General features: G+C 36.0%; 1 protein-coding gene across 11 annotated transcripts in view; it reads right to left on the bottom strand.

Annotated features, from left to right (window-relative positions):
* The window catches only part of mdu (meduse), a 452262-nt gene that overhangs the window by 34818 nt on the left and 389944 nt on the right, over positions 1 to 27500 (bottom strand). For 10 of the 11 annotated variants that reach the window (XM_067086250.1, XM_067086252.1, XM_067086251.1 and 7 more), the window contains 5 exons: positions 16427 to 16581; positions 13976 to 14179; positions 11598 to 11920; positions 10447 to 10722; positions 6546 to 6659 (listed from right to left, as the gene is read on the bottom strand). In XM_067086250.1, coding sequence (XP_066942351.1) covers positions 6546 to 6659; positions 10447 to 10722; positions 11598 to 11920; positions 13976 to 14179; positions 16427 to 16581 — 1072 coding nt within the window. Of the gene's footprint in view, positions 1 to 6545; positions 6660 to 10446; positions 10723 to 11597; positions 11921 to 13975; positions 14180 to 16426; positions 16582 to 18777; positions 18986 to 20672; positions 20791 to 27500 lie in introns of those variants that run through there. The other variant, XM_067086261.1, reaches the window with a different exon arrangement.

Genomic DNA, 27500 nt, shown 5'->3' with positions numbered 1-27500 from the left:
ATTTATGAAAATTAAATGGAAAGGTAATTTACCCATAATGGATTTCTGCTGTCTAAGTGTTCTGAATGTATACTGCATCCGTATGCATGCCACAAATAGACGGATGTATATTTTAACCGGAAATTAGTCGTCAGTGTCTACTACTGTCAATTGTTTCAGTATTAAATACCATTCGAATGTTGCAGATGGATAGATAAACTGATTGATAAAATGTAGATGCCGTTTGCTGGCAAATAAGTGAGAAAATTTTTCAAATAATAATCTCGATATGACAAAAATTATGTTATTTCTGTACTGAACCATTTGTAACTTTATATTAGACTGGCTATCTCTTAGGGCAGAGTACTGCGAGTACTTGTTTTTTTTTTTTTAAACAACTTCGCGCCATAGTCTGTGTAAAGTAGTCAACTCAATAGTAAAACTGAAGGCGCAGTGTTTGTTAAAACGGAATTACCACGAGCACTAGTCAGCTCAGAGTAATTTGTTTTACCACGAGTGTTGCTCAGGTGGTCGTGGGGGGGGGCGTAAAATACCAAGAAGTTAATAGAAAATCAGAGAATCAACAAAACATTCACTTCTCCCTTTCAATGGCCATTTTCAGTCACTGTCCTTGTGATGTGAGTGGCAGTCACGAGAAAATCCAAACCTGATCCCGCGGTGAGGATGTAAACGAACTGGTCCCCGGTCCAGTCCTTCCCTAATCCGTTGATTGACCTCAGAGGTGAATTATGAACATAGTAGTCAAAGTCGGTTGACTATATTACGTTACAGCCATTGGCGGGCCGTCTCTCTCTCTCTCTCTCTCTCTCTCTCTCTCTCTCTCTCTCTCTCTCTCTCTCTATATATATATATATATATATATATATATATATATATATATATATATATATATATATATATATATATATATATATATACATCATGAATGTTTCCACCTCTGTGAGGAGAAGGAGATTACCTACTTTGTCGAGGCACAAATAGAGAGTGTACAAAGGTCATTTACAGCTAGAATAGAAGAAGTTAAGGACCTTGACTACTGGGAAAGACTACAATTCTTAAATTTATATAGTCTTGAAAGGAGAAGAGAACGCTACATGGTAATTCAAGCATGGAAACAGATAGAAGGAATTACCGAAAACATCATGGAACTAAAATTATCAAAAGAGCAAGCAGAGGTAGATTAATAGTGCCAAAAACTATACCAGGAAAATTAAGGAAAGCACACAGGACATTAATCCACCACGCACCAGCATCGATAATGCAGCGTCTATTCAATGCGCTACCAGCTCATCTGAGGAACATAACAGGAGTGAGCGTAATGTGTTTAAATCGACAAAATCTAGATGCATCCCAGACCATCCAAGACTGGAAGATGCAAAATATACCGGAAGATGCGTTAGCAACTCTCTGGTAGACATCAAAGGTGCCTCACACTGAGGGACCTGGGGCAACCTGAACGAATTGTAGGTCTGTAAGGTCTGTAATAAATAAATAAATAAATAAATAAAATGAATATATAAATGTGTGTGCGTATTACATATATGCAATAAATAAATAAATATATATATATATATATATATATATATATATATTATTTATTTATTTATTTATTTATTTAGAGAGAGAGAGAGAGGAGCGCCTCGACGAGGCAGGTAATCTCCTCCCTCCTCACCGAGGTGGAAACATCATGAGCTGTGCGCCACCTGGGAGCCTCATAACCACGGCAGTCAGTCAGTCGTCAGCCCTTCGTAAGCGCCTCCAGATCATCTTCTTCTTCTTCTTCGATCCCTCCGTGAAGGCAGAGTCGAGTCGTCAGAGGAGGAATAAAGTTCTCGCTCCAAAGCTTCCCACCGCGGTTAATTGACGTTTGGCGGTTAACCGCAAACTGAATATTATACAAGACTTCCGTTACCTTCCACTTTCTGACCTTTTTCTGTCTGTTTACGGTGTCTGTCACTCCCCCTTCTCTCTCTCTCTCTCTCTCTCTCTCTCTCTCTCTCGTGCGCATTGCCTTTCTGCTTTGTCTTCCTACATCTCGATGATAATCGCCTGGTCCTACGATATGGATCTTGTGATTTTTATGGTTCAGTTTTCGTCACGACAAAATTTGGGCATGGATGCATTTTACAATTTCTTAGGGTTTTCGCGTTTATAAGTTATTCATTTGTATCTATCGCACGAAAAAGTCATGTGAATGAATAATTTAACTTCAATTGAAAGTTCCACAAATATATATAATTTGTTATCCCCACAAATGTATATTTTCTAACGCCTAAAATATATAGTTTTGCATTTCAGTCATAAATGACTAAAAGCTCGTTATCTCTTTTATTTTTTTTGCTGGAATCAGATGATCATAAGTCAGAGCAGACTCTCACCCGTTGCATAATAACGCTGCACAATGAGTGGGGGGTTGCGGGGGCGGGCGAACGCGCGCCTGGTCAAGGCCTTGGAGCCAAGTCAAAACATCCAATCCAATATTTCCAGGAAATTCGCCTCTCTCCATCTCTCTCATATTCCTACTTCTTTTTTTATTTTTTTATTTTTTTTTGTGTGTGGGGTAGGGGTTATATTAAACAGAGGACAATGGAACGATCAACAAACGACCTTAAGAAGCCCAGGACATAAAAAATAATAATAGAAGAGGGGAGAGGCAAAAATGACTTGAGATTTAACCTCCAAAGGTAGTGGCATACCTTCTTGAAAGGTTACTTTTGTACTACTTGTATCACAGGAGGTAAGCCTGGCGATCACCACATGTTCGTATCTTCAGGAACAAAGAAATGTTTGTATTCCAAACTCAGGTACCATCAAAGTTCTTTAAAATTCAAAAGCTAAAATTTGCTAATTCACTGCACTAAATAACAAGGAATTTGTACCCATCTACTTTAACGAAAGTAAATGGACAAGTAACCAAAGTATGTTTATATACATACGTACATATACCAATCGTACATATACCAATCATATTTTCTTCCATAATCCATACAGAAAAGCATTCGAAGTAGAGCAAATGAACATCTACTGATTAACAAATATTGCTGTGAGTGTTACTGGAATCTGCTTCTTGATTCAACAAAGTAAAATGGCTCCAGTACTACTTTTGTTAAAAGCAGCTTTAGAAATGTATTTGGTGCATTTGGGATGGCAATGAGTCTATAAGGAAGAAACTGACAAAGACAAACAATCCCTCTGCTAATGGAATATGCAACGAATAAATGAGAGAGAATAGTGGGAAAATAACTGAAGAACCTTTTGATTAAAAGGAACTATATTGTATGTGTCAGATGCTGGAAAATTTCACTCATTAATGGGTACTACTTCTATAATGTCACATCAACACCACAAGCAATAAAAAAAAACATTACAGAACAATCTAAAGTGGTTATTATGATCAGTGGAGGCTAACACCACAACCCTAAACAGAGTCCATGAGCTACAGAAAAATCTCACTAAACCTAAGCAACAAATATTTTGACATGGAAAACCTTCTCACCGTAATGTTCTCTTTCTATATTACAAGACCACAAGACTGGAAAAATAGGACTAACGTTTCCACCAACCGAAATGGCCAAGTGACTCGGTTTGGACGAACTATATCATCAACAGAACAGCTCATTAAAATGCTGGGAAAAGACTAAGAAATTTTTGTTTCCTTACAAGAGCTTGCTAAATGAAACAACTCTCTTCTCTGCCAGTGTAAAGCTGGTTTTCAGGTTAAGGTATTCAATTTGCCGTTATCTTAAAATTGATTTATAAATAAATAAAATCTTTTTGATAAAAAAGTAGCTACAAATTATCTTAATATACAATTATAAAGAAGCATGACATTTAAGGTTACATCTCAGCATCACTGCAATACAGCCAGATTGTTTTGCAGTTTAATTTTAAACAGAGAATAAAACAGCATTCATCTGGTGCTTGCTACATTGGAACGCCTTCCAAGAACATGTATCTTGAAGTTCTGCACAGCAAATAAGTAGAAGAGTTCAACTATGATCTTTTTCTGTAAGTCCTGGAGCCCACCTCAAAGTCACTGTCCCTTGGTTCATAGTCAGTAGTCAGAGTTAAAACATCCATAAGGATTTCTACAATTTCAGATTTATAGTCATTCAGGTTACACATTCAGATCTCCTGATTCACTGCTATTGCAAAAATGATCCACTAAAAGCAAATCTATGCACACCTAACAGTAGAAAGCAATGGCCCAGTTTACGGTAAGTCAAGTCATTTTTTTGTGTCGTTTACATGTGAGAATAGTCATCTTTTCATCTGTGTGCCCAGTGATAAACTGGCCCGTCAGAGATGCTGTTTAAGCATTTCAAATCTGCACAGCTGTTAAGAAGCATGAATACAAAGCATCCATCCATACCTGAAATGACCTCTAAATCTCCCTAATTCCTGGAAAAAAAAGCCATCCAAAGGCAAGAAGATAACACAAGTTCCATGACTCCAAATACTTAGTTTACTTGTTGCTGTGAGAGTCCCATCACTACAATACCATAATCCTTCGAGAAATAATATATTTGATTTTACATATTTAAACCTAAAACACTATGATACGACGACGAGGATGGGTCTATGTTAGCTCTAGTAAAATGGATCTGTATGAAATTAATTGGATTTACGTAAGTCTTCGTACCTAGTAAAATGTATTTGTATGAAATGAACTTGAACGTGGCATAGCTGCTACTTTGTGTTTCGTTAGTCCGAATCTCGCTATGGAAGGGACAGCTTCTTCATTTATCCTCCACTCAAATTTAAGATTTGAAGTAATAAGCATATCTAAAAGTGAGAGGAAATTAGATCATTCGTAATACCCAGAAAACAGGTAGCATTTGAATAACAGATGCTATAAGTGATCTACTATTTTATTTTTTCTAAAATATGCTCAGTGTTTTTCACTTAAAAAACAAACTGACCAAGAAGACAAGACTAATAGGAATGAACGACGTCAACAAGAGAGCTCGTCGGTAATATTTTGGACCTTATTAATCACTGATAGTTGTCAGTCATTAGCATAGTTCTACAATGCCTGCAGCAGCGATGGGATTATCCACTGCCTCTACTAAAATTCACCTCTAATTCAACCACTTCGTCAGCCATTCATCGCAAAATCTTGTGATATGTTGCTAAAATGCTAACATTGGTGTCATACAAAAGGAACTAGTTATTGTTTTAAAAAGAAAGGTCATCCTAAGCTCTAATTCTAAAATTTGGGCAGTGCCCAGTCTTCATGATGACTACAGTCTATTATTCCATATGGAAAATGGTTGCCCACAGACCAAGGAAGCATCCCAAAAACTGAAGGCCTGTTCATGCATTTTAGAGCACCGTTATTTTAACCACATTTTGATTTGTAAGGTAACTTTCGCCAGATAATTTTCAGTATTCCGAAATTGACGCTAAAATTGGTAAACTTATAACTGTATCTTTCCAGCAGTGTTATGATTATTGTAAGGACCCAAATACATGATTAGATAATGATGGCAATAAACCCGTGGTTCAGGACAACCAAGAATAAATACAGAAAGACAATTTGATCTACGAAACCCTCAGTGAATAAGGTGGGACGCCGACGCCAAAGCCAGGCTGCTTTCTGAATCACCTTTCCTTAGAAGTAATCAAGGCCACAACGTCCTTACATTGTTAATGTAAGTGGAAATGTAAGCTGGACTTTGTTCATCAGTATTTATGCAGCCATCTGGCAAGAATGAAGATCAGCGTTTCTCCATCACAAAATCACATGTTAGACCAATCACAAACTCCCTTGACCCACTTTAACAATTCTGTGTATCAGAGACAAAGAAGGGCTTTTATTTTTACCCAACAAATAGATGACAATGCTGGTAAGATGTTAGCTGGCAGTCAAAACTCCAGGAAACAATGTGTAAACAACGATAATCCTATTTACTTTTCTGAATGAAGGTATCATCTTGATCTACCCTGAGGAAAAAGCCTTTACACGTTTTGTAATCAGAGGGGGAAAGGGTTTAAGTTCTCTTATTTATTAGTTTTGTCTCGAGAAACTTCTGTCAAGAAAGATTCAGTATCCGCACTGTTACTTTCAAATGTTCTCAGTGGAATTAGAATAAATAATCTGCAATGTCCTTTCTCTTTGGACAACTCTTCCTCTTTAAGGTATTATGAGAGCTAAGCCTTTACATACTCTAATCTTGTGGAAGTAGCCAACGGCTTCCCAATGGTATTTTAGAATTCATCATTGAAATACAGTTGTCTATTTTCTATCTATGGTATCTCCTAAGAAGCACATCACACGTGTCAACTTCACTGATTTCATTCATCTACAATGATTTCTCTATCCAACTGCGAGGAAAAACCAAACAGCCAAATAAAATAAACTGAAGATGAAACCAGAGAAAGATCAAATATAAGAATAATAATGATAATTTCCAATCCTTTAAAGAATGGGGGTATCATCAAGTCAAGTATCATCTGTTGTCACTGTCCCACCAATAAACGACTGAAATAAAATAAAAAAAAAAATTAACCATAACCCAAGAAAACTTTTTTTTTTCCCTTACCTTGTGTAGACAGGTTGGTCTTCCTCTTCATCTTCGAAGGGCTTCACCGTCACTTTCCTGCGGGAGAAGTCGAGGTGTGTTCCGGGGTGTAGGAGTTCAGGAGACATGATGCGGCTGAGATGGAGAAGATTAGGAGAGGTTTAAAGTCAGCATCAGCAAAAGCATCAGGTTACAGGAATTATGAGGAAAATGAGATTACAGTACAAATAAGGGTATGATCGTTATTATTTCCATAGATACAAATGGTACTGAGAAGACAGGGAAATAAGATTCTATGATCATTACTGTATCTAGGTAATTATGAGGAAAAATTGACTTCAGTGCAAAGGTCTGGGGGTGAGAGAAAATGACTACATTCCACGTATATTGCATAAGATATCCAGTTATTAATTTATTTACGTATCTATTTCAGTCATTATAATTAAGAAGTTTAACCAGACCACGGAGTTAACATTCTCAGCTCTTACAAGACTGGCCCAAATGGTTTATTCTTAGTGAAGATACTGGATCTCTTTTAATTAATTGCCGAGGCTGGCCCAAACGGTTTATTCTTAGTCAAGATATTAGATCTTATTTTAATAAATAAACTGCATCTCTTGATGATATAACAACTAGATGAGGTCAAATTACTTCATAAAGTGCATCTCTCGAATACACATACAAACTTGAAGTCAAAATACTGAAGATTCTGTCTAAATTTCTTTCAAGGATTTATTTTCGTCACTTAATGTTTGCTGTTGGCTGTAAACTGGACAATCGCATAAAACATGTTTAATTGTATGTGTTGTTCTACATTCTAAGACTGGCCAAAGGAGTGAGTGAGACCAATTCGTGTATATCTATAAATGTACTTGATTATAAAGTTATGAAAGTGAAATGAACATTCCGTTTAGTGTTGCACAAGATCTCCAGAGGGAGAAAACTTCAGCTGATTACTTCCAAGATGTGGACACTTGCAGATCATCAATAATAAAATACTGATACTTATAAGTTTTCTAGTTTCTCCAGAGGGAGAAAACTTCAGCTGATTACTTCCAAGATGTGGACACTTGCAGATCATCAATAATAAAATACTGATACTTATAAGTTTTCTAGAGTTTCTCTAGAAAACTTCAGTTTACTTCCAAGAGAACTTGCAGATCATTTTTGTTTATAAGTTTTCTAGAGTTTGTGTAAATTGCACCTTTTCTATTTCCTTCTCCTCTCCGAAAACTTTATAGTGTTGTTAATCAATTTCATAAGGGATAAATCTCTCCCTTTTAAGGTTATATACAATATTGTATTGCTAAAATACAATAGCTCTCTGACATCCAGGCACAGACCAATTGCATTAATGTATTGTCTGAAATACTGTGAAAAGATGAGTCTTATGTGGTTCTTGGTACATAAGAATCATATTTCTCTGATCCAGCCTTCGAAAATTTAATTCTTGCCTAGGTAAGTTATTTTGCAGGAATACACGAAGGTACGTAATGTACTTTCGAAGTTGTTTAAGCTGGCCACCAAATGTTTAACTTAGGAGAGACAACCAACAATGTATTACAAATTTCATTTACTGGAATTTTCCTTTTTTAAAGTTGCTTTAAGGCTCGAAATGGACATGAATATGCGGCCTAAGATATTCAAAGATATCAGCAATTATCATCTCTGTTATACATAGGGGAATTACTATCATACATAGGGAGATTCATCACACCCTGACTTACAAACAAATGAATCTATTTGTTAATGCTAACAGCCTTCCCAGATTCCCATTGAGTTAACCTTAGTGAAATGATTAACACCTTCAGATGAAATGAAATTCTGTCTATTATCATGTGAGGTGTGGATTATACTCCTTAAATATACAAAGGATTAATTCTGACTGTCATCCCATGAATGAGTATTTACATCCTTAGAAGTAATAAGAATCTTGAATTCCGTCTCTGTAAAGGAGCCTCAGGTGCCTATTGACACTTGACAGATGGTGGTATAACTCTTAAGGAGGTTCAAGGTTTGAAAACTTTCAAATTGCTTAAACCTGCCAAGCAATCAGAAATCGTCTGTAATACAGGTTTCATCTTAATAAAAGTGCTGAATGCTGTAAATAATTCATTTTGCTGAGAGAGATATCTTAGATATAACAATGTATCTGAGATTTTTAGAACTTCCATCAAAGAAAAAATGTAAAATAATGAGGCTTCTATCAAATATGATGTTGGTTCTGGACCTGAAGCCTTTTTGTAATGTTGCAGGCTGCTTTGGTTTACCAGTTCTATGTTCATGTTCATTTTAATCAAAATAACGTAAATTTCAACTTGGGATAAGAACTATTTCATCATTTTAAGTGATTCATAAACTTTACCGCAACTATTATAGATACTGTAATTCAATTTGACCATTTTTGTCGAATACAAAACTTTTAAGGCTTATTTTTGTTGTAACTGCCGTACGGGTGACTGGCAGGCAATGAAAAGCTATCGCTAAGTAAAGCAGGTAATTTCAAACTAAATACTGAAAAAAAAAAAAAATACAGTAAAGAACCCTTGCAATTCTCGTGTTAACGTTTAGTTAGTACTGCAGTAATTGAAGATGCTGAATTCTATAAAACTAATCATAGGTCAGGACGGGGGACGTGTTGCTACAGAACTGGTCGCAAACGCATTTCTCACAGGTTTTTGGGAGGTGGTTGACCAGTTGGGTGTAGTCCTTAAAAGAATGCTTCATCCACTTTGCTGTGGGAATATAACTTGTTCAGTATCCCAGTACTTGGAACTCAAGATGGGCATTTGTTCCTTGAATATCACTATAAGAATGGTGTTCACTTTCAATTTAAAACTTGAGTAGAAGATGTAGCTTTCAATGCTAGTAAAGTTTCAATTGTCTGAAGTAAGCCCTTTACAAGTCTGAACGGTTTATTCATGTTACTAAACATAGTTAATTTCTGAATTTCTAAAGGGTCTTTGGCATCGCAAATATACGTGAATGTTTTTATATGTAACAATGAATTTTATACAGCATTGTAGTTAGGTAGTTATCTGTTTATTTGAGGTACCACAGACGGAGAACCACTAGCAATGTGTACCTGCCACACTACAGAAGGTGCAAAAGGATCTTTGTAACATGTTTAAGGCTCCTACTGATTTACTTTCGGTCTTTCATATACTCCCTACGGTATCTTCCAGTTTACCTGTTCAACTTCTGTAACTTTACCTCATTCCCATTTAAGTGTTGAAGGGATTTTTCATTTTGCTTATCTATTTATTGTTTGCCCTGTATGCATTTGGTGTTGAAATGAGCTTTTAACGTGCAAATAAAATCAAATACTTTGTTGTATTTCAATAGTTTTTAAGTCATTCAAGGCAAATTGTTTGTGTTATACTAGCTTAAAGTAATATAAATTCTTTTCTAGTTCTAAGTTAAAGCTGTTTCCTCTATCAACGATCCTAGGACCTTATCATCTTGTGCGTTCAGATGGAAAACCTATTTTGGCTTATATGAACAGGTGCAATTATTCTTGTTTTTCTTTACTTTTGTGGTGTCAATTCATAATCATCCTCCTCTTCACCAGTGTCAAAAGCGGAGAGCTGAGGTGTCACAGAAAAATTTCATTATTTCTGCGGCAGAGCCAAAAGTAAGATTATTTACAGAAACATTTCCAAAGCAGACATGTCATACACAGCCTCCATGAATATAATAAAAAAATCCCTTTAAACTAAACCATAAAAAAGCTCCATGTTTAATAGGATACCTGCGGGGAAGTTTAAGGCCCTTTCTTCTTTTTTTTGGGGGATGAATGTCAAACTAAAATTAATCACCCTTTTGACCAGCAAATCTAAAATTGTTTGAAGAAATACTAGAACCATGACAATGTACCAGCCACTATCACCTGAAAAAACGGCCCCGAAGAATAACAACCTACCTATTAGACCCATCACTGCTCTTATCCTCTGAGGACACGGCATCGCCGCACTCGGAGTAATTCCCCTCGTCGGTGGTGGTAGTGAAGGAGGTGAAGTGGTCCTCCAAGAGTTGTTCCCTGGAGGCGGAGCTCCTGGACTCTTCGTCCTCATTGAGGGTGTCCCTGGAGCTGGTGAGCTGTGCTCTCATCCTCCGGAGTTCCTCCTCTCGCTCCTTCAGTTCCCTGATTTCGAGAGCGATCTTCGTCTCGGTGTTTGTGGAAGGCGTGGGCGTGCTGCTGCAGAGGGATGAGATTGTTTAGTAACTTAGTTCGAAGCAGAGTGCGTACATAAAGTACAGTATTTACGTCTTGGCTTCTAGTATTGACTGTCTGGAAAACCCATTTTTTATATTGTAGTTAAATTATGCATTTATTAATTTTCACAAGGCTTTCTTTTATTTAACTTCAAAATTAATAGTAACTTTCCACAATCTGATCACGGACAGTTTGCTAATGTGATAATTTAATTTCCATATTCATTCCTGTGTATTACTCCTCTAACTAAATTACAATAAAATCTTTAACAAAGGTGTACAGCGGTATTAAAGATATATAAAAAAGAGGAAGACTACCTATGTGATAGATTGAGCTTAGCGTTCGTTAATTCAGAATCCTTCAAGGCAGATGTAAAGGTGGTTTAGCGCAGTAACAGTAACAATAATTATTGCCAAAACAATAACGAACAATTTCTGATTATGTTTTGTAATATGCTTGAAAAAGTAGCTCGTGGAGACCGGACTGACACCGAGCAAGCTTTAAAAACAATAATTGCCACGAAAATAAACTTACTTTTACTTGATATCAGAAACGCCGACACCATGACAGGTTAGTCTACAGCATCAAAACCCTATATACCGTACTTTCCAGAACAACAATGTTACCAAAAGGGTTCTGATTACTTTTTGCAACAACAATAAGAACAGAATTCATCGTACTTTCCAGATCACAACAACAAAATCTTCCTTACTCCCACAACAAACAGCGAGAAACACTAGAATCTCCTTACTGTCCAGAAAAGAAAATCATCAGTAAAATTACTTTTATTTTTCATTCTTCTAACTTTCAAAAAAAAAAAGAAAAAAAAAATACAATAACAAGAGACTCTTCCTTACTTTCCAGAGCCAAAATACTCAGGCGGTGGGCTGACGGCATTGTAAATGACGCCTTCGCCGTCGTGCTCCCTCAGACCATGGGAATATCCACTGGATGTGACAGCTGAGACGTCCTCGCCGAGACGATCCACGAAGCCTTCGTCAGAGTCGTGACTGGCGGGGGAAGAGGCGCCTTTCTCCCGAAGGACGGTGTTTTTCAGGGTCACTTCCTGACGGAGTTCGTCCTCCTTCATCTGCTGGGCCATGATCTCCGCTTCGATCACGTTCTCCTGCGAGGAGGGCTTCTTGGCTACTGTCTCCACGACGCGGACGCCGTGTTTTTCCTGTCGAGTGAAATGAGCTGTTAGTCGCGTTACAGTTTGCTGGAACTGTCCCTAAAATAAACACACACACACACACACACACACACACACACACACACACACACACACACACACACACACATATATATATATATATATATATATATATATATATATATATATATATATATATATATATATATATTTAATTTTTGTTGTTTTAGGTGATCGCCTTTGTGGCACTGACTTCTATGATGCGGACTTTTTCCATATTTCCTTACTTCTGTTTTTAATGCTTCCTCAAAGTTCTGGACAATTACACAGAGTCGTGGTGTGTGGAAAACAATTGTGAAAGAGAGAAACTGTGCCCGAATCACACACACACATATATACAATTAGTTTCTGCCACTTAACTTATAAGCTTTGAAATGATTTTGTGAAACCCACCCTGATTTGTGAAACTTGACAGCTGAATACTATCATGAGAGTTTATAAACTCAAGCTTAATCCTGGCCAGGACAAAAGAGGAGGATTATGTCTTGTTAGAATGTCTTAAAAAACAGCTATGAAACTTGTAACGAACATTAAAGATTCAGTGCAAGCGGCAATGAGGTATACTTAGGCATGAAAGTCAACTAAATATGGATATATTACAATATTTCAATGAAATTAAAAGCATAAACCTTCCTGTTTATTAATGAAATATTTTAGATCTTGTAAGGTTATAAGAAGAATCTCCACTTTAATATAAGCACTTTAAGAAGTTTTTTGCTCTTTCAAAGGCCAAGCGCTGGGACCTATGAAGTCATTCAGCGCAGAAACTGGTAGTAAAAAGGTTTGAAAGGTGTGACAGGAGGAAAACCTCGCAGTTGCACTAAGAAACAAATGTTAAGAGAGGTTGGATAGCAAGATGGAAGCAAGAGAATATGAATGGAGGTACAGTAAAAGGAATAAAAGAGGTTGCAGCTAGGGGCCGAAGGGACGCTGCGATGAACCTTTAAGTAATGCCTACAGTGCACCGCGTGAGGTGCACTGACGGCACTAACACCCCCCTATGGGGTTTCAAAGGATTTAAAAGAGCTTCTATACAAGTAGGTACTTTTGCAGTTTCTTTTCATGTTCTGATTAGACACGACTTAAATCCCACTAAATAATTACTAGGAAATAATAATAATAATAATAATAATAATAATAATAATAATAATAAGTATCGAGATAATAATAATAAAAACAGAAATAAGAAGGATAAGGGATATGCCAGTGGAAATTGTATCCATAATCATAGGGACACTAGGCACAATCCCAAGATCCCTGAAAAGGAACCTGCAAAAACTAGATGCCGAAGTAGCTCCAGTATTCATGCAGAAAAGTGTGCTACTAGAAACAGCGCACATAATGAGAAAAGTGATGGACTCCTAGGGAGGCAGGATGAAACCCGGAACCATACCCCCAACACTATAAACTACCAGAATAGTAATAATAGGATGACTAAGATATAATAATAATAATAATAATAATAATAAAAATAATAATAATAATAATAATAATAATAATAATAATAATAATAATAATAATAATAATAATGGGAAAGAGATCTTATAAAGAGAGAGGACCCTCTTTTGTACAAGTGTTGTTAAAAGGAGAGCTCTATTGAATTTTTACAGTTGTTTCACAAATCAGAAAGAATCTAGGTATTGCATTTACGAAAACAGTTTAAAATGTAATACTTTTTTCTCCTAAACAGTTATAATTAATCAATCCTGACGAAACTACCTGTACAGCATTAAATACTATGAAGTTACTCTCCAAATTATAATAATAATAATAATAATAATAATAATAATAATAATAATAATACAACAGCTCTCTCCTGCATTTAGTAATACTACTACTACTACTACTACTAATAATAATAATAATAATAATAATAATAATAATAATAAAAATTTAATAATACTAATAATATTAATAATACTAACACTACTACTCTATCTACTATTACTACTACTACTACTACTACTACTACTAATAATAATAATAATAATAATAATACCACAGCTCTCTATGACCTCTCACCTTGGCCACTTGCTCGTTGACCCCGTAGACGTATTTCTTGGCTGGGTGGGATTCCTCCGCCTCGTGGTGGGGCTGCTCCTTCAGAGGGTCCTCCAGGGAAGGAGGACACGATCCCTCAGAGTCGACGGGGGAGTTGTCGAACTGGGGAGGGGGAGCCGGGATGAATTCCGGAGGGGGAGTCACCGTGTCGATGCTCTCCTCGCCCTGCGGAAGAATTCGGAGGTTAGGACCTAATAATAATAATAATAATAATAATAATAATAATAATAATAATAATAATAGTAGTAGTAGTAGTAGTAGTAGTAGTAGTAGTAGTAGTAGGAGGAGGAGGAGGAGGAGGAGGAGGAGGAGGAGGAGGAGGAGGAGGAAGAGGTTTTGATCTAATAATTATAATAGCAGCCGCAGCAGCAGCAGCAGTAGTAGTAGTAGTAGTAGTAGTAGTAGTAGTAGTAGGAGGAGAGGAGGAGGAGAAGGATCTAATAATTAGGAGGAGGCAGCAGCAGGAGTAGGAGTAGTAGGAGGAGGAGGAGGAGGAGGAGGAGGAGGAGGAGGAGGAGGAGGAGGAGGAGGAGGAGGAGGAGGAGGAGGAGGAGGAGGTGGTGGTGGTGGTTATTCCTTGGGCTATTATGTGACATTTCATCAAAATATTTATGATACTAATTTGGAATTACGATTAAGAATAGTACACTGGATTTAATATTGATAATGGCATTCCTAAAAAAAATGACTACCTTAACAAAAAACAATTTTAAAAATAAGTCATTACTGTATCTCATGACGCCATGACCATTTCATTGTAAAAAATGACCATTGTTATACAATAATAATAATTTGTCCTTCTATGACACACTTTATTGGATAAGAATATTTATTTATTTCATGCTGCAGTGAACTGACCCTCTCGGCGAAAACAAAAGATACATGAAATTATCTGGCGCATGAACTGATTCCCCTGACTGCAAGGCCATAACCTCATTTTCTTTCTTAGGTTCATTTTATGGTAATGAATCAAACCCTTGACTTTCCTAAGTGATTCTTTGTGAATTACAATGTAGCGATCCTGTCCAGTTACTTCTTTTGAGGTTGGAGCCTTGATTGCATTACTGTACACGTTACTCTCACTTTCTATTTGTAAGCCTCAATCACTTCAATGTCATTATCCGTCTGAATTGGAGAACAAATATATTCAAAAGCACAGATAGTTTCGGAGCGTCATGCTCCCACTTCAGTGTAGCTGGGTTTCAGTGTCCCCGCGCTGCAGAGGGATTGAACTGAATTTAGAATTTAAGCCAAAGGTCCACCACTGGGACCTATGAGGTCGTTCAGTGCTAAAATGGAAGTGGACAGTAAAAGGTTTGAAAGGTGTAACAGGAGGAAAACCTCGCAGTTGTACTATGAATCAATTGTTAGGAGAGGGTGAAAAGTAAGATGGAGGAGAATATGAAAGGAGGTACAGTAAAAGGAACGAAAGGGGGTTGCAGCTATGGGCCGAAGGCACGCTGCAAAGAATCTTAAGTAGTGCCTACAGTGGACCACACACTGATGGCACTACCCCCTACGGGGCGCGCATGACGCTCCGAAACTGCCTGTGGTTTTAAATATATTTGTTCTCCAATTTGTAGTCAATTTCTTCACTTTTCCGTTATCTCTGCACAAGCATACGCTTACTATTTTCCTTGCCATTTGATCTCCCATAAAACATTTCTACATTTTATCATTCCAGAACCCCAAAAATCTTTCCCATTCGCATTACCGAGGGCCAAAATATCTGGTCCTTTTCCTCTGTATGCATAACCAATTTCCTGTAATTACTCTTGTCTTTACCAATCACAAACTTCTTTGTGTACTAGTAATATGAGATATTGCATTGTATAGCCCATACTCTCGAATATATGGCTTCCAAATCTGCAACAATGGAAACATTACTTTAATCTCTCGCTTGCTGTATGTAAAAGCAATCGAGTTGCACCCAGTGGCCTTATATGGACAGGCTCCTCAGCTATTTAGGAGACGTTTCCTCGTCAATGTGGATTTCACTTCCTCCACAAAGCGCTTCCTCTCAGTCTTGAGAAACTACGCGGCCCAAGATACTGACACTTCAAAGCAGCCTAACACAGGAATTGCTCCTTACTACTAACATGGCATTAGTCAGTCGTAGACTGATCTTTCAGCTCATACATGGACAAAGTATGTCATGTATATTTATGTATAATTATTGCAAAGAAAATACCAAGGAGATCATTTCGAAATGGCAGAGATAAGATGGTAGGAAACCCCTGTCATAGAGAAAGTACAGAAAGAGAAGGGAAATCTTATAGACAGAAGATAGAGGCACTTATACAAAACACTACATATTAATTTCACTTAAAAATAGTGAAGAAAGACCCAGACTTTCAAAAGACAGCCATGGAAACGACAAACCTCTTCCGGTTTATGGCAAAAAACACAGACCTGGACCACGACGGGAGTCACACCAGGAACGGGCTGGAATCTGACGTTGGCCACACTCTCCCATCCGCCATCGTCCATAGTGGCCAACATGCGAGTCTCCCAGTAGGTCTTGGTGGCCGACTTGTTGTCCAAAATGCTGAAGTACTCGACTTCGCCTGAAATATGAAGTCCCAGTTAATATTTCATCAAAAAAATGAAACAAAATTCCGTACAATACTATTGTTTCATTATCAACAGCATGGTGACTTATGCAAGATATTTTACTAAATATTCCACTGCGAAAATGATAAATAAATTGGTAAAAAAAATATAAAAACATTGCTAACAATATAATATACCGTATTTTCTATGATAACCTACAAGAGATTGATAAAAAAAAACGTAAAATTAAACACTGTTATTCCACCATAACGAAAAGTAACAAATATAAATTTACATATACATAATTATAACAGTGATAACAAGATGTATTCCAGTGCCAGACAATGCCATGTTTAAAAAAAATGGTGACGCCCTTTCAATGCTCCACCGCAGAGAGAATAAAAGAAAAACATCAAAGAAATCGTACTGCCTCGGAATGTAATCCCTTGAGAACTCGCCAATCTCATCGTGATCATAAAACTCTCGATAAAAATCCCAACTTATCAAAGAGGATATGACACAAATACCTAACCCTGATTTATTTTCAGAAAACTCTCGATAAAAATCCCAACTTATCAAAGAGGATACGAGCACAAATACCAAGCTCTGAGTATTATTTTTTTACGGCACTTCCACTATAAGATTTTGATAAGTTAACCCCGAGCGCCGCAACAAATAACAAGAAATCGTGCAGGTGCATCTGACCTTCTAGCTCGTGTTTATCAGGAGACGAGTCATCTACGTCACTGGGGACGTGATAAGAAAATAATTTTATTTCGACACTGATAAAGGTGTCGAGTACAGAACTCTTTTGTTTTCTCATTATCGCGTTTCTTTCTCCCTCTCTCTCTCTCTCTCTCTCTCTCTCTCTTACTACTGTGATTCCTCACTTTCTCTCTCTGTAATGCCGACATGTGATTCCGTTCTTGCCACTTCTGTCCTCTTTAGTCATTTATCAAGCCTCTCTCTCTCTCTCTCTCTCTCTCTCTCTCTCTCTCTCTCTCTCTCTCTCTATATATATATATATATATATATATATATATATATATATATATATATATATATATATATATATATAAATCATTTACAAGTAACTTCCTCCTTCCTACTGCACTCTTCTCCAATTATAGGAGATTAATTTTTCTCATCATCATGTACTCTCTCTCTCTCTCTCTCTCTCTCTCTCTCTCTCTCTCTCATATACATACACACACACAAACACACAATCGTGTTATTATATGATTTTCTGCTTTTTTTTCTTTTTTAGCAAATCATTGCTGAAAGCACTAACAAAGTTTAACAGCTAAGCTACTTCATCGTGTGATTCTCTGATCTTCCCAAAACCCACCCCCACCAACCCGCACCTCCCCCCCCCTCTCTCTCTCTCTCTCTCTCTCTCTCTCTCTCTCTCTCTCTCTCTCTCTCTCTCTCTCGTATCTGTAGAGATCACCACAAAATGCGGTGACATTCCTTTCTTGCCGGATGTCTGTGTGCCATGGAACGAAGCCATATGGTGCTGGGGGGATAATTTAGACGAGAATCTTTGTTATGGATGTCCCATAAAACCTAACCAAATCTCCGCAAACCATAAAACTAAAACAATGTCGAAAAGTGGCTGGTTTTCGTCATCCACTTTACAGAAAGATTAAGTGTACTCAGTTCCTAGATTAGAGATAACTTGTGTATGCTCGCAAATATATATATATATATATTTGTAGTCGATAAGTTTACTGTTTTTTATTTAAACAAGGCCCATGAAAAAAAAGAAATTTTTAGAAATGTAGAGTTGTTACAATATTATATATTATATATTATATATATAATATATCTAATATATATAATATTAAATATATATATATATATATAGTATATATATATATATATATATATATATATATATATATATATATATATATATATATATATATATATATATGATTATAATCACTTTTGTACGTGATTCATTTATCATACATTACCACAGGTGAAAAATAAGAGGTCCTGACCGGTTTCGACTTTACACCCTGTCTCTTATTTTTCACCTGTGATAATGTGTGATTATATATATATATATTATATATATATATATATATATATATATATATATATATATATATATATATATATATATATATATATATATATACACACACACACACACACATTGAAACGTCTTTATTAAAGATTACCAAGAAGACCACAAAACTCACCTGGCATTTCGAATCACAGGTAATCACAGGTAAACTAACAATGACGCTGACTCTCAGATCTGATGTAATGCAAATTGCAAAACACTTCTAGTCGAAGCAAAGTGAAGTCACTGGAAATGAGTCATTTTGCATCACTGCAAAACAAACTAATGTCTGTGTTTCATATCGATCCCATCACTGTTACTTTTAATAATATGTTGTTTGACCCCTGTAAGAAATTATAAAATTTAAATGGGTTTTGTTTTGATTTTCTCAAATGCACTACCACAATATATACGCACATATATATGTACATATATAAATGTAATATATATATATATATATATATATATATATATATGTATATATATATGTATGTATACTATATACATATATATATATATATATATATATATATATATATTATATATATATACACACACATGTATATATTGTTATTTTTAATAAGCACTGTATCGTTTTATTTATCATTTCCGTTATCATTTCGCACCTGACTGGACTGAGATCTGCTCGTTCCTTCGCATTAGGATGACAAAAGGAAGAGACAACATTAACGACGCTAAGGAAATTAAACTGCCTAATTGCCTTTTGAAAATTCCATTGAAAACATAAGTCGTCAAGCCACCTGTTGAAGTTAATATATATATATATATATATATATATATATATATATATATATATATATATATATATATATATATATATATATATATATATATATAGTTAAAGTTGTCCCTCCCGTTTGTAATCTTAATACGAAAGAATGATAAGACAGAACAGGTCTTAGTCCTGTCAGGTGCGACAATTGACGCAACGGAAATGATTAATAAAACAATAGAGTGCTTATTAAAGAGAACGATATATATACATACATACATACATTAATATGATTATTATCAATTTTGTACGTGATTCATTTATCACACATTACCACAGGTGAAAAATAAGAAACGGGGTGTAGGTCCTGAACGGTTTCGACTTTATTTCCAAGCCATTCGTCAATGGCTTGGAGATAAAGTCGAAACCGGTCAGGACCTACACCCCGTTTTTTTTATTTTTCACCTGTGGTAATGTGTGATACATTAATATATATATAATATATATATATATATATATATATATATATATATATATACATATATATATATATATATATATATATATATATATATATATATATATATATATTCTCTAATCTCGAGCAGACTATATAATATAATCTAATATGATAAATTACAAGAATAAAGATTACTCCAAAGCAATCGTGACGTCACTTAACGAATAAACTGTAAACCACAGTTTATTTTAATGGCATGAAGGAGGACCTTGTAAACACGTGACCATCGATAAGGTTATGCAGAACACTTTCAGTTCGTTACACGAGCATCGATTATGCTAATTCTGTAACGGATAAAATTTAATACATTTTGCTCGCAACTGAACTGTAAATAAAACGATAAAAGATCCGTCTTCCTTTCGTTTGTTCTGGTGATATAATACTTCAAGCGACTGATTTACAACTCGCCAGTCCTTATCGCAAACTTGCTGGAGTAAATGCACACGGTATATGACCTTGGCTTCCGTATAAGGCACCATACGTACAGTTTGCCGTACTTATGACTATAGCACTATGAAGCACCATTTTACCAAAAATATAATCAAAATAGACAGTCTAAAATACGATTTATAGCAGCTTGTAATCCGCAGACAACAAATTTTTGAGTCGCTGTCCGTTCAAAGTAAACAAACATGATATCAGTTGTCCATTTCCCACTCTGAGCAAACCGTCCCTCGTCAATTCCGTCTTCCTGGAATTGCAAGCCGCTGGACCCTGCGATCGGTGCATGGGCGAATAACACAACAAAGCAGTAACAGAAGAAACTCGAGAACAATACCGAAAAGGAAAGCGAAATTAGAGTCCCAAGAAGCGAGAGAACACGACGCGCCGCACGGTATCAAATAACTATTGCCGCGAGGTGCAAAAACATGGGCCTGGTGGGGCTTCGGAGGGACGGACGAACGAACGCCCGAATATCTTATCATCGGTGTTGCCGGCTTGCGTGATGATGGCTGATAACATCTAACACTTCGTCAGCGCCATGCGCCTATCAGGGTTGTTCATTCATTTGTTTAATTATTCTTGTTCAATTGTTTGTTTATTTATTTATTTTTTTTTACTTTAGGTATGGGTACTTAACTGCGGATAAGCACCAGTCAAATTAATATCTTTCTAACTTGTTCTTAAAATATTGGACAATATTAATAATAAAAATCACTTGAATACCATAAGGCGTTTGATTTTGACTCGTTATGGTAATGTTGACTGAATCATCGACAATTTGAGTGATTAATAGATTAATTGGCTGAATCACCATTTAACTTCTGTCATAAGGGATCTACAAGTATATGCATCCTCACTAATACCAATCAAAATATAATAAAAATTCAAACTGAACAGTACTACAAAAAGCCATTAACTTTGACACCATCCTTTCACTGAACAGCACAAAATAAAATAAAGATAAGAAAATTAACCAAAGAGAACGTCGAGTGTAAAAGTTAAATAAAAATAAAGACCCTCCAGGGCTTTGGTTTGGTATGGTATGTGGCAGCACGTCATCAATATCAATCATATTTCACACCCCTCACTTTTCACACCCTTCACTCGCGGAATTCGATAAGGCCTCCCGAGAATGCATTAATCTTCACACGTTTAAGTTATTCATTTCCTGTGGTGCTGAAAAAAAAGGCACCTATCAACATAGTTCTTGCGACGCCATTTGTATCAATCAATCAGTTCATCAGAGGGGAAGTCTTGAGTACAGAATTACACCTTTTGAGCAGTATGGCATTCTCTGCCTCTTTTAGTTTTTTGTACAAGGAAACTATTGAGAAGGCTTTGTCTGTCCGTCCGCACTTTTTCTGTCCGCCCCCAGATCTTAAAAGCTACTGAGGCTAGAGGGCTGCAAATTGGTATGTTGATCATCCATCCTTCAATCATCAAACACACCAAATTGCAGCCCTCTAGCCTCAGTAGTTTTTATATATTTCAGGTTAAAGTTAGCCACGATCGTGCGTCTGAGGACGCTATAGGACAGGCCACAACAGGCTGAAAGTTTCATGGGCCGCGGCTCATACAGCATTATACACTGTACAGAAAACTCGACTCTTTACTTGCTTACGAGTTGGGTCTTCGACGGAAGAGTTTCCATGCTTTGTTTGGACATATTTGCCCTTCTCAGTCTCTTCGTCATAAAATATCAAAATTCAATATCGGTTTTGATTGATTTTTTGTTTGTTTATCTGTTTACGGGAATAACTCGCAATGACGTCAGTCTTCCAACAATTTGGCAAGCTGCTCAAAACAGCGATAGCAACTAAGAGAGACTATTATTGACTGTTTACAACAATTTGCTATCGATTATGTATGGTCTACCACATATAGGAGGAAGGAAATTCCAACTTTTTTTTTTATTATTCTATAAAGGACATGCCATCAAGTGGAGGTCACGTTAACTGATAACGTTATTGATTCAATAACCTTTGATTTAACCTATAAAAAGGTTTTGTTATCAAATGAGTGCCATTAATCTAACCTTTCAAAAAGTTTGAAGTTATTAATGAGATCATTTCGATACAGGCTAAAAAAATAAACTTACATTAATATTACGTAGCCTGCCATTAATCTAACGTTTTAAAAAGTTTAGTTATTAATTAAATAGCCCAGATCAGCCTATTAAAATCAAATACAATCATCCTTTCAAAAAGTTTAATGTTATAAAGTTTTAAGTACTAATAAAATACCTTCAATTTTGACTATACACAAAGGTACATTATGGTTGAATACCTCATACTTTAATCTGTCAAGAAGTCAGATTATGCTGATATATAGATTTAACTTTTTATTTTGCTCTCATATATACCGTGAAAAAAAATATAATTTTTCCCATCTTTGAGTCAGCTGGCTTCATAATCCTTCAAACAATCCGAAAATTATGAATTTTATTAATGATGCTTTCAGCTGGTCCGCTGGTACGGAGGTTAGTGTCGTGGCGTGCTACTCAGATGTCGAGGGTTCGTGTCTCCCCCAGGGCGATGAAAAATCACTGACTCTGTATCATGACCAGTTACTGCTGCAGTGTGGGGTCTCCGGTGGGAGGTTGAAACCAACATTTCTTTGTAAGACTGAATTTCAAGTCAATGGCCCCCGTGTGCTTGTTCCATGTGAATGGGTTTCATCTACTAATAATAATAATAATAATAAAATAATAATGAATCTATCCTACAACGACAATACAGTCCTACAAATGAAGGCGTTTATCAAAAAACTTTTCCATCATCTTTTAGCATCTTGGGGGACAAATTTTGAACATAGCCACAGTTTCTTAAATTATTGCCTAATTAAAGTCTTGTATGTTCATTACCATGATGTCACAAGAGCAAGTACATAGGGGAAAGCAGACTTGTCAACTTTCATGAAGTCAATTTTCATTGACAAAAAATAACAGTGTATAATGCTGTATGAAACTCTCGATGTGCTGCAGTATGAAACTCTCAGTCACGACCGGGCAGTGCTCAGTTGCTCCCCAGATGCGGTCAAGTGAAGATGAGTCGGCGGCTGGCAGACGCACGATCCATAGCTAACCTTAACCTTGAATAAAATAAAAACTACTGAGGCTAGAGGGCTGCAATTTGGTATGTTTGATGATTGGAGGGTGGATGATCAGCATACCAATTTGCAGCTCTATAGCCTCAGTGGTTTTTAAGATCTGAGGGCGGACAGAAAAAATGTGGATGGACGGACAAAGCCATCTAAACAGTTTACTTTTACAGAAAATTAAAAATGTTTACATGCGTTTTTTCAAAGATATGCTTCAATATTAATTTTTCCTGTGGAAATATTTCCTCGTGGTGAGATCTGTATCAAGAGAATGATCAGTGACATCAAACACTCATTAAAAAAATATTCGATATTATTAGTTATTACGGAAGTATTTGCCACCGATATTGGCTACAAAAAGCAAAATTTGGCGAATAGGGACTCAAGGATATCAGATAGCGAGCTTTCGTGACGCGACCTTCAAGGCACCTCGTATTGTATAATTACATTTGAACGTTTCGACATTTGATGACCGGACATATTCAACTCACAATCTTTCGCGAGTTTCTGAATATCAAATACATATTACAAAGAATCAATATCGATAAGACGTACAAACCCTTCGTCATCGGTTATTTTGAAACCCCATAACCATTCAGACGGGAAATGATTCAATGTACACTTCACTTTACGGAAGATATCTTATCGGCCTGAGTACATCCTGGACCATATCAACTCGGACTGCATTTAAATTCTTTGTTGGATACGGGTAAAACGTAAGAGAAAAAAGTACAATATAGCTGAAAGTCAATCCTCAGTGGAATATATGAATAAAATTCGTAGGGAAACTTTCAGAAATAATTCGCATTGTGAACAACTGCATAAGATATTCTTATTAAATTTCAAAGCATTACTTTTTACTGCTTTCTGCTTATTCACGCTGTTTGTCAGCGCGAAATCGCTACAGCACTAGATACACGAGAGAGAGAGAGAGAGAGAGAGAGAGAGAGAGAGAGATTGACTGACTGATTATGTCTATCAAAACTGCCGTCACAACACCTAGGTTACTGACGCCGCAATAAAATTAAATGGGAAATTTCCCTCACTGATTTACTTCCAAAAGTTGATAATCGCTCTTGGTTATATTTTGGACATTCACACAATACATGTTTGACTGTTATCATCACTTTGCACTCGGAGCATTCGGAAGGAGGGCTGTGTGGATTATTCATTAAGGGTCCATGTGTCAAACGAGTATGGCCTATTCGAAGAAGCGTCAGAATTACTCCATTTTCCAACTCAAGATTTTACCTGTTTCAGTTTATTATTTGTAGGTTCCTCATTCCATGTATTTTGCCATTTAACAATGGATGTTTTTACATCTTATATAGTCACTAACAGGGATGTTTACATTTGCTTCTTTAGCTGCTTTATCAGCCTCTTCGTTTCCTTTAATCCCTACATAGGCAGGGATCTAACATATTTCAATATTTTTTCATTATTATACAACTTTTGGCATGAAAAATTGATTTGTTGTATAATATTATTTTTTGGTTTGTAACTCTGAGTGGCCTCTATAGCGCTCATGGAGTCGCTAAAAACACAAAAAAATTAAGAGGCTTCTTTAATTATTTATATGGCTGATACTATTGCGCACAACTCAGCTGTAAATACTAAGGCATTATCAGGCAGAGAGAACTGATACGTTTTGTCTTAGGATACTGAGTCATATCACACTCCGTACTGTGCCTTTGATCCGTCTGTGTATATAGCGTAAAGTGGACCTTTTCGGATTATATGTTCTACTGAATGTGATTTTGGTCTATGGTGTTCTGGTGATATATAAGTAACTTTCTGATAAATATTTTAGGTGTGTACAAATTTTCATTTTATTCACAGCCCAAGGAGGAGGTAATTTTATCATTGAAGGTGTCTGTATATTTATATTCAGAGACTCAAACAATCTTCTAACTCTAATTGGGAAAGGTGGTGGATGATTGTTTATAAATACATCTCTTGATTCAAACAATTTTTGGTTGGTGAATCACTTGTCTGAATTCTCAGGACACTCTTCTGTTACTTTTCTCTCTCTCTCTAACTCTCTGGAGAGAGAGAGAGAGAGAGAGAGAGAGAGAGAGAGAGAGAGAGAGAGAGAGAGAGAGAGAGAGAGAGAGAGAAAATCCTTAAATACGTCGAGATCCACTAGTAGTACTCCCAGCGTAAACCTGACAAGACGAATCGACCACGCTGGAAAAATTCTGAGGTCACATTTTTATATTAATATACATGTAAAATCTCTCTTTCTTTCTTTCACCAATTACCCACTTTCTAGTTTCGTGATTGGATTTGATCTGGATCTGCGAAAGCTGGGTCTGAAGACCTGCCCCCCCAAATTCCGGACTGACCCTAGAGAAAGCTAACTCTAGTGAAATGTTAAAAAAGAAAGTTCTCAAAGTTCATCTATTGATGCATGTGAAATCGCTAGCAAATGTCCTCACTAGTATCACTGGCACAAGTTCACAGAAATAACGTTATTGTGGTTTGTTTTTTTTATTCATTTATTTAGAACTATCAACAAGAGAACCAGCTGTTGTAGCAATCAGCCAAGAAAACCACTGATACGGTGTACTATCACTGTTGTAGAATGACAGATTGTAACGCGCCCGTTTCCATTACTAATTGTGGGTTTTGTCTGACTTGATATATTTAGTTTTCGTTAGTTACGTCAACTTTCATGATGTAAGTGTTCACTGGCAATAAATAAGAGTGTTTACACGCGGTTATTTCAAACGAATGATTCAATGTTAATTTTCCTGGTGGAAATATTCCCTCGTGGTGAAGCTTGCATCAAGAGCGTGATCATTAAAATCAAACGCTCAAAAAATAAATAAATAAATAAATAAAATTAGATATCAGGGAAATATATTAGCACAATCACAACTTGAGTAAAAAAAATGATTCACATACGTCGCACCTTATTACAAAAAATTATATTTAAAACACAAATTATTACGAAATCGTTATGTATACGAGGGAATGTCAGCCCAAATAACAACTCACTCAAGAGAAAAAAAAATAAATGAAGAGTTTGCTAAAGTCACTGTCCATTCAGAAAACGTTTACTAAAACAACAACGTTAATTTGTTAAGTGATTAATGAAGATACCACCATTAGGGTTAATGCCACATTAAAATGGAATAAAAACAAGCAAATAGGATTTCATTAAGGAACAAACAGGAAACGGACGGTGCGTGATAAAACGCATCGACTAATATTTATTTTTAACATTATTTTGACATAATAATTTTTTCAATAGATTGGGGCGTGAGCGTCGCGGACACCGAAATTCAATGACGTCAATATCACTCTTCCCAAGGACAAAAAAAAAATAATAATAAATAAAAAAAAATAAAAAAAATAAAATTAAAAAACCGTCATGGGAAAAAATTACAGCCTGGTGCGAAAAACCTACTGCCAAACTATAATAAAAAACTGTCTTTGAACGAAAAATCACAAAGCCTGCGTCAAACTTTATTTATATAAATCATATATAATATATTTATATATATATATATATATATATATATATATATATATATATATATATATATATATATATATATATATATATATATAATATATATATATATGTTTTTTTATTGTCAGTGCCAGGGGTCACCCATCCTAGTTGAGAACTAGAATGGAAGTTCTACTTTAATATTTTCCCCAGCCCAGATAAAATAACAATAGCAAGGTCCGTAGTAGGAAGGCCACTCCTTCCTTGCAAAATAATGAGTCACTAAAACTAGCAACTTACATCAGTTCAAAGAAAATACGACTTAAAACTGGTAGGCATTTTCCTCTTATTAGTTTCTGAGAGACATTATCTGAATATTTTGGGTCTTTATTACACAATGATTTTTAACTCTCATTCATCAGTCACTGATCCACTTCAAGTACTTGTTCAAATACTGGATAATCTTCAGTCATTGATCTACTTCAAGTACTTGTTCAAATACTGGATAATCTTCAGTCATTGATCTACTTCAAGTACTTGGTCAAATACTGGATAATCTTCAGTCACTGATCCACTTCAAGTACTTGGTCAAATGCTGGATAATCT

This window comes from Macrobrachium rosenbergii, chromosome 42, assembly GCF_040412425.1.
Source record: "Macrobrachium rosenbergii isolate ZJJX-2024 chromosome 42, ASM4041242v1, whole genome shotgun sequence".
NCBI classification, from domain to species: domain Eukaryota; kingdom Metazoa; phylum Arthropoda; class Malacostraca; order Decapoda; family Palaemonidae; genus Macrobrachium; species Macrobrachium rosenbergii.
Note: the sequence above shows the minus strand (reverse complement) of the source record. Positions and strands in the feature narration are given on the sequence as shown.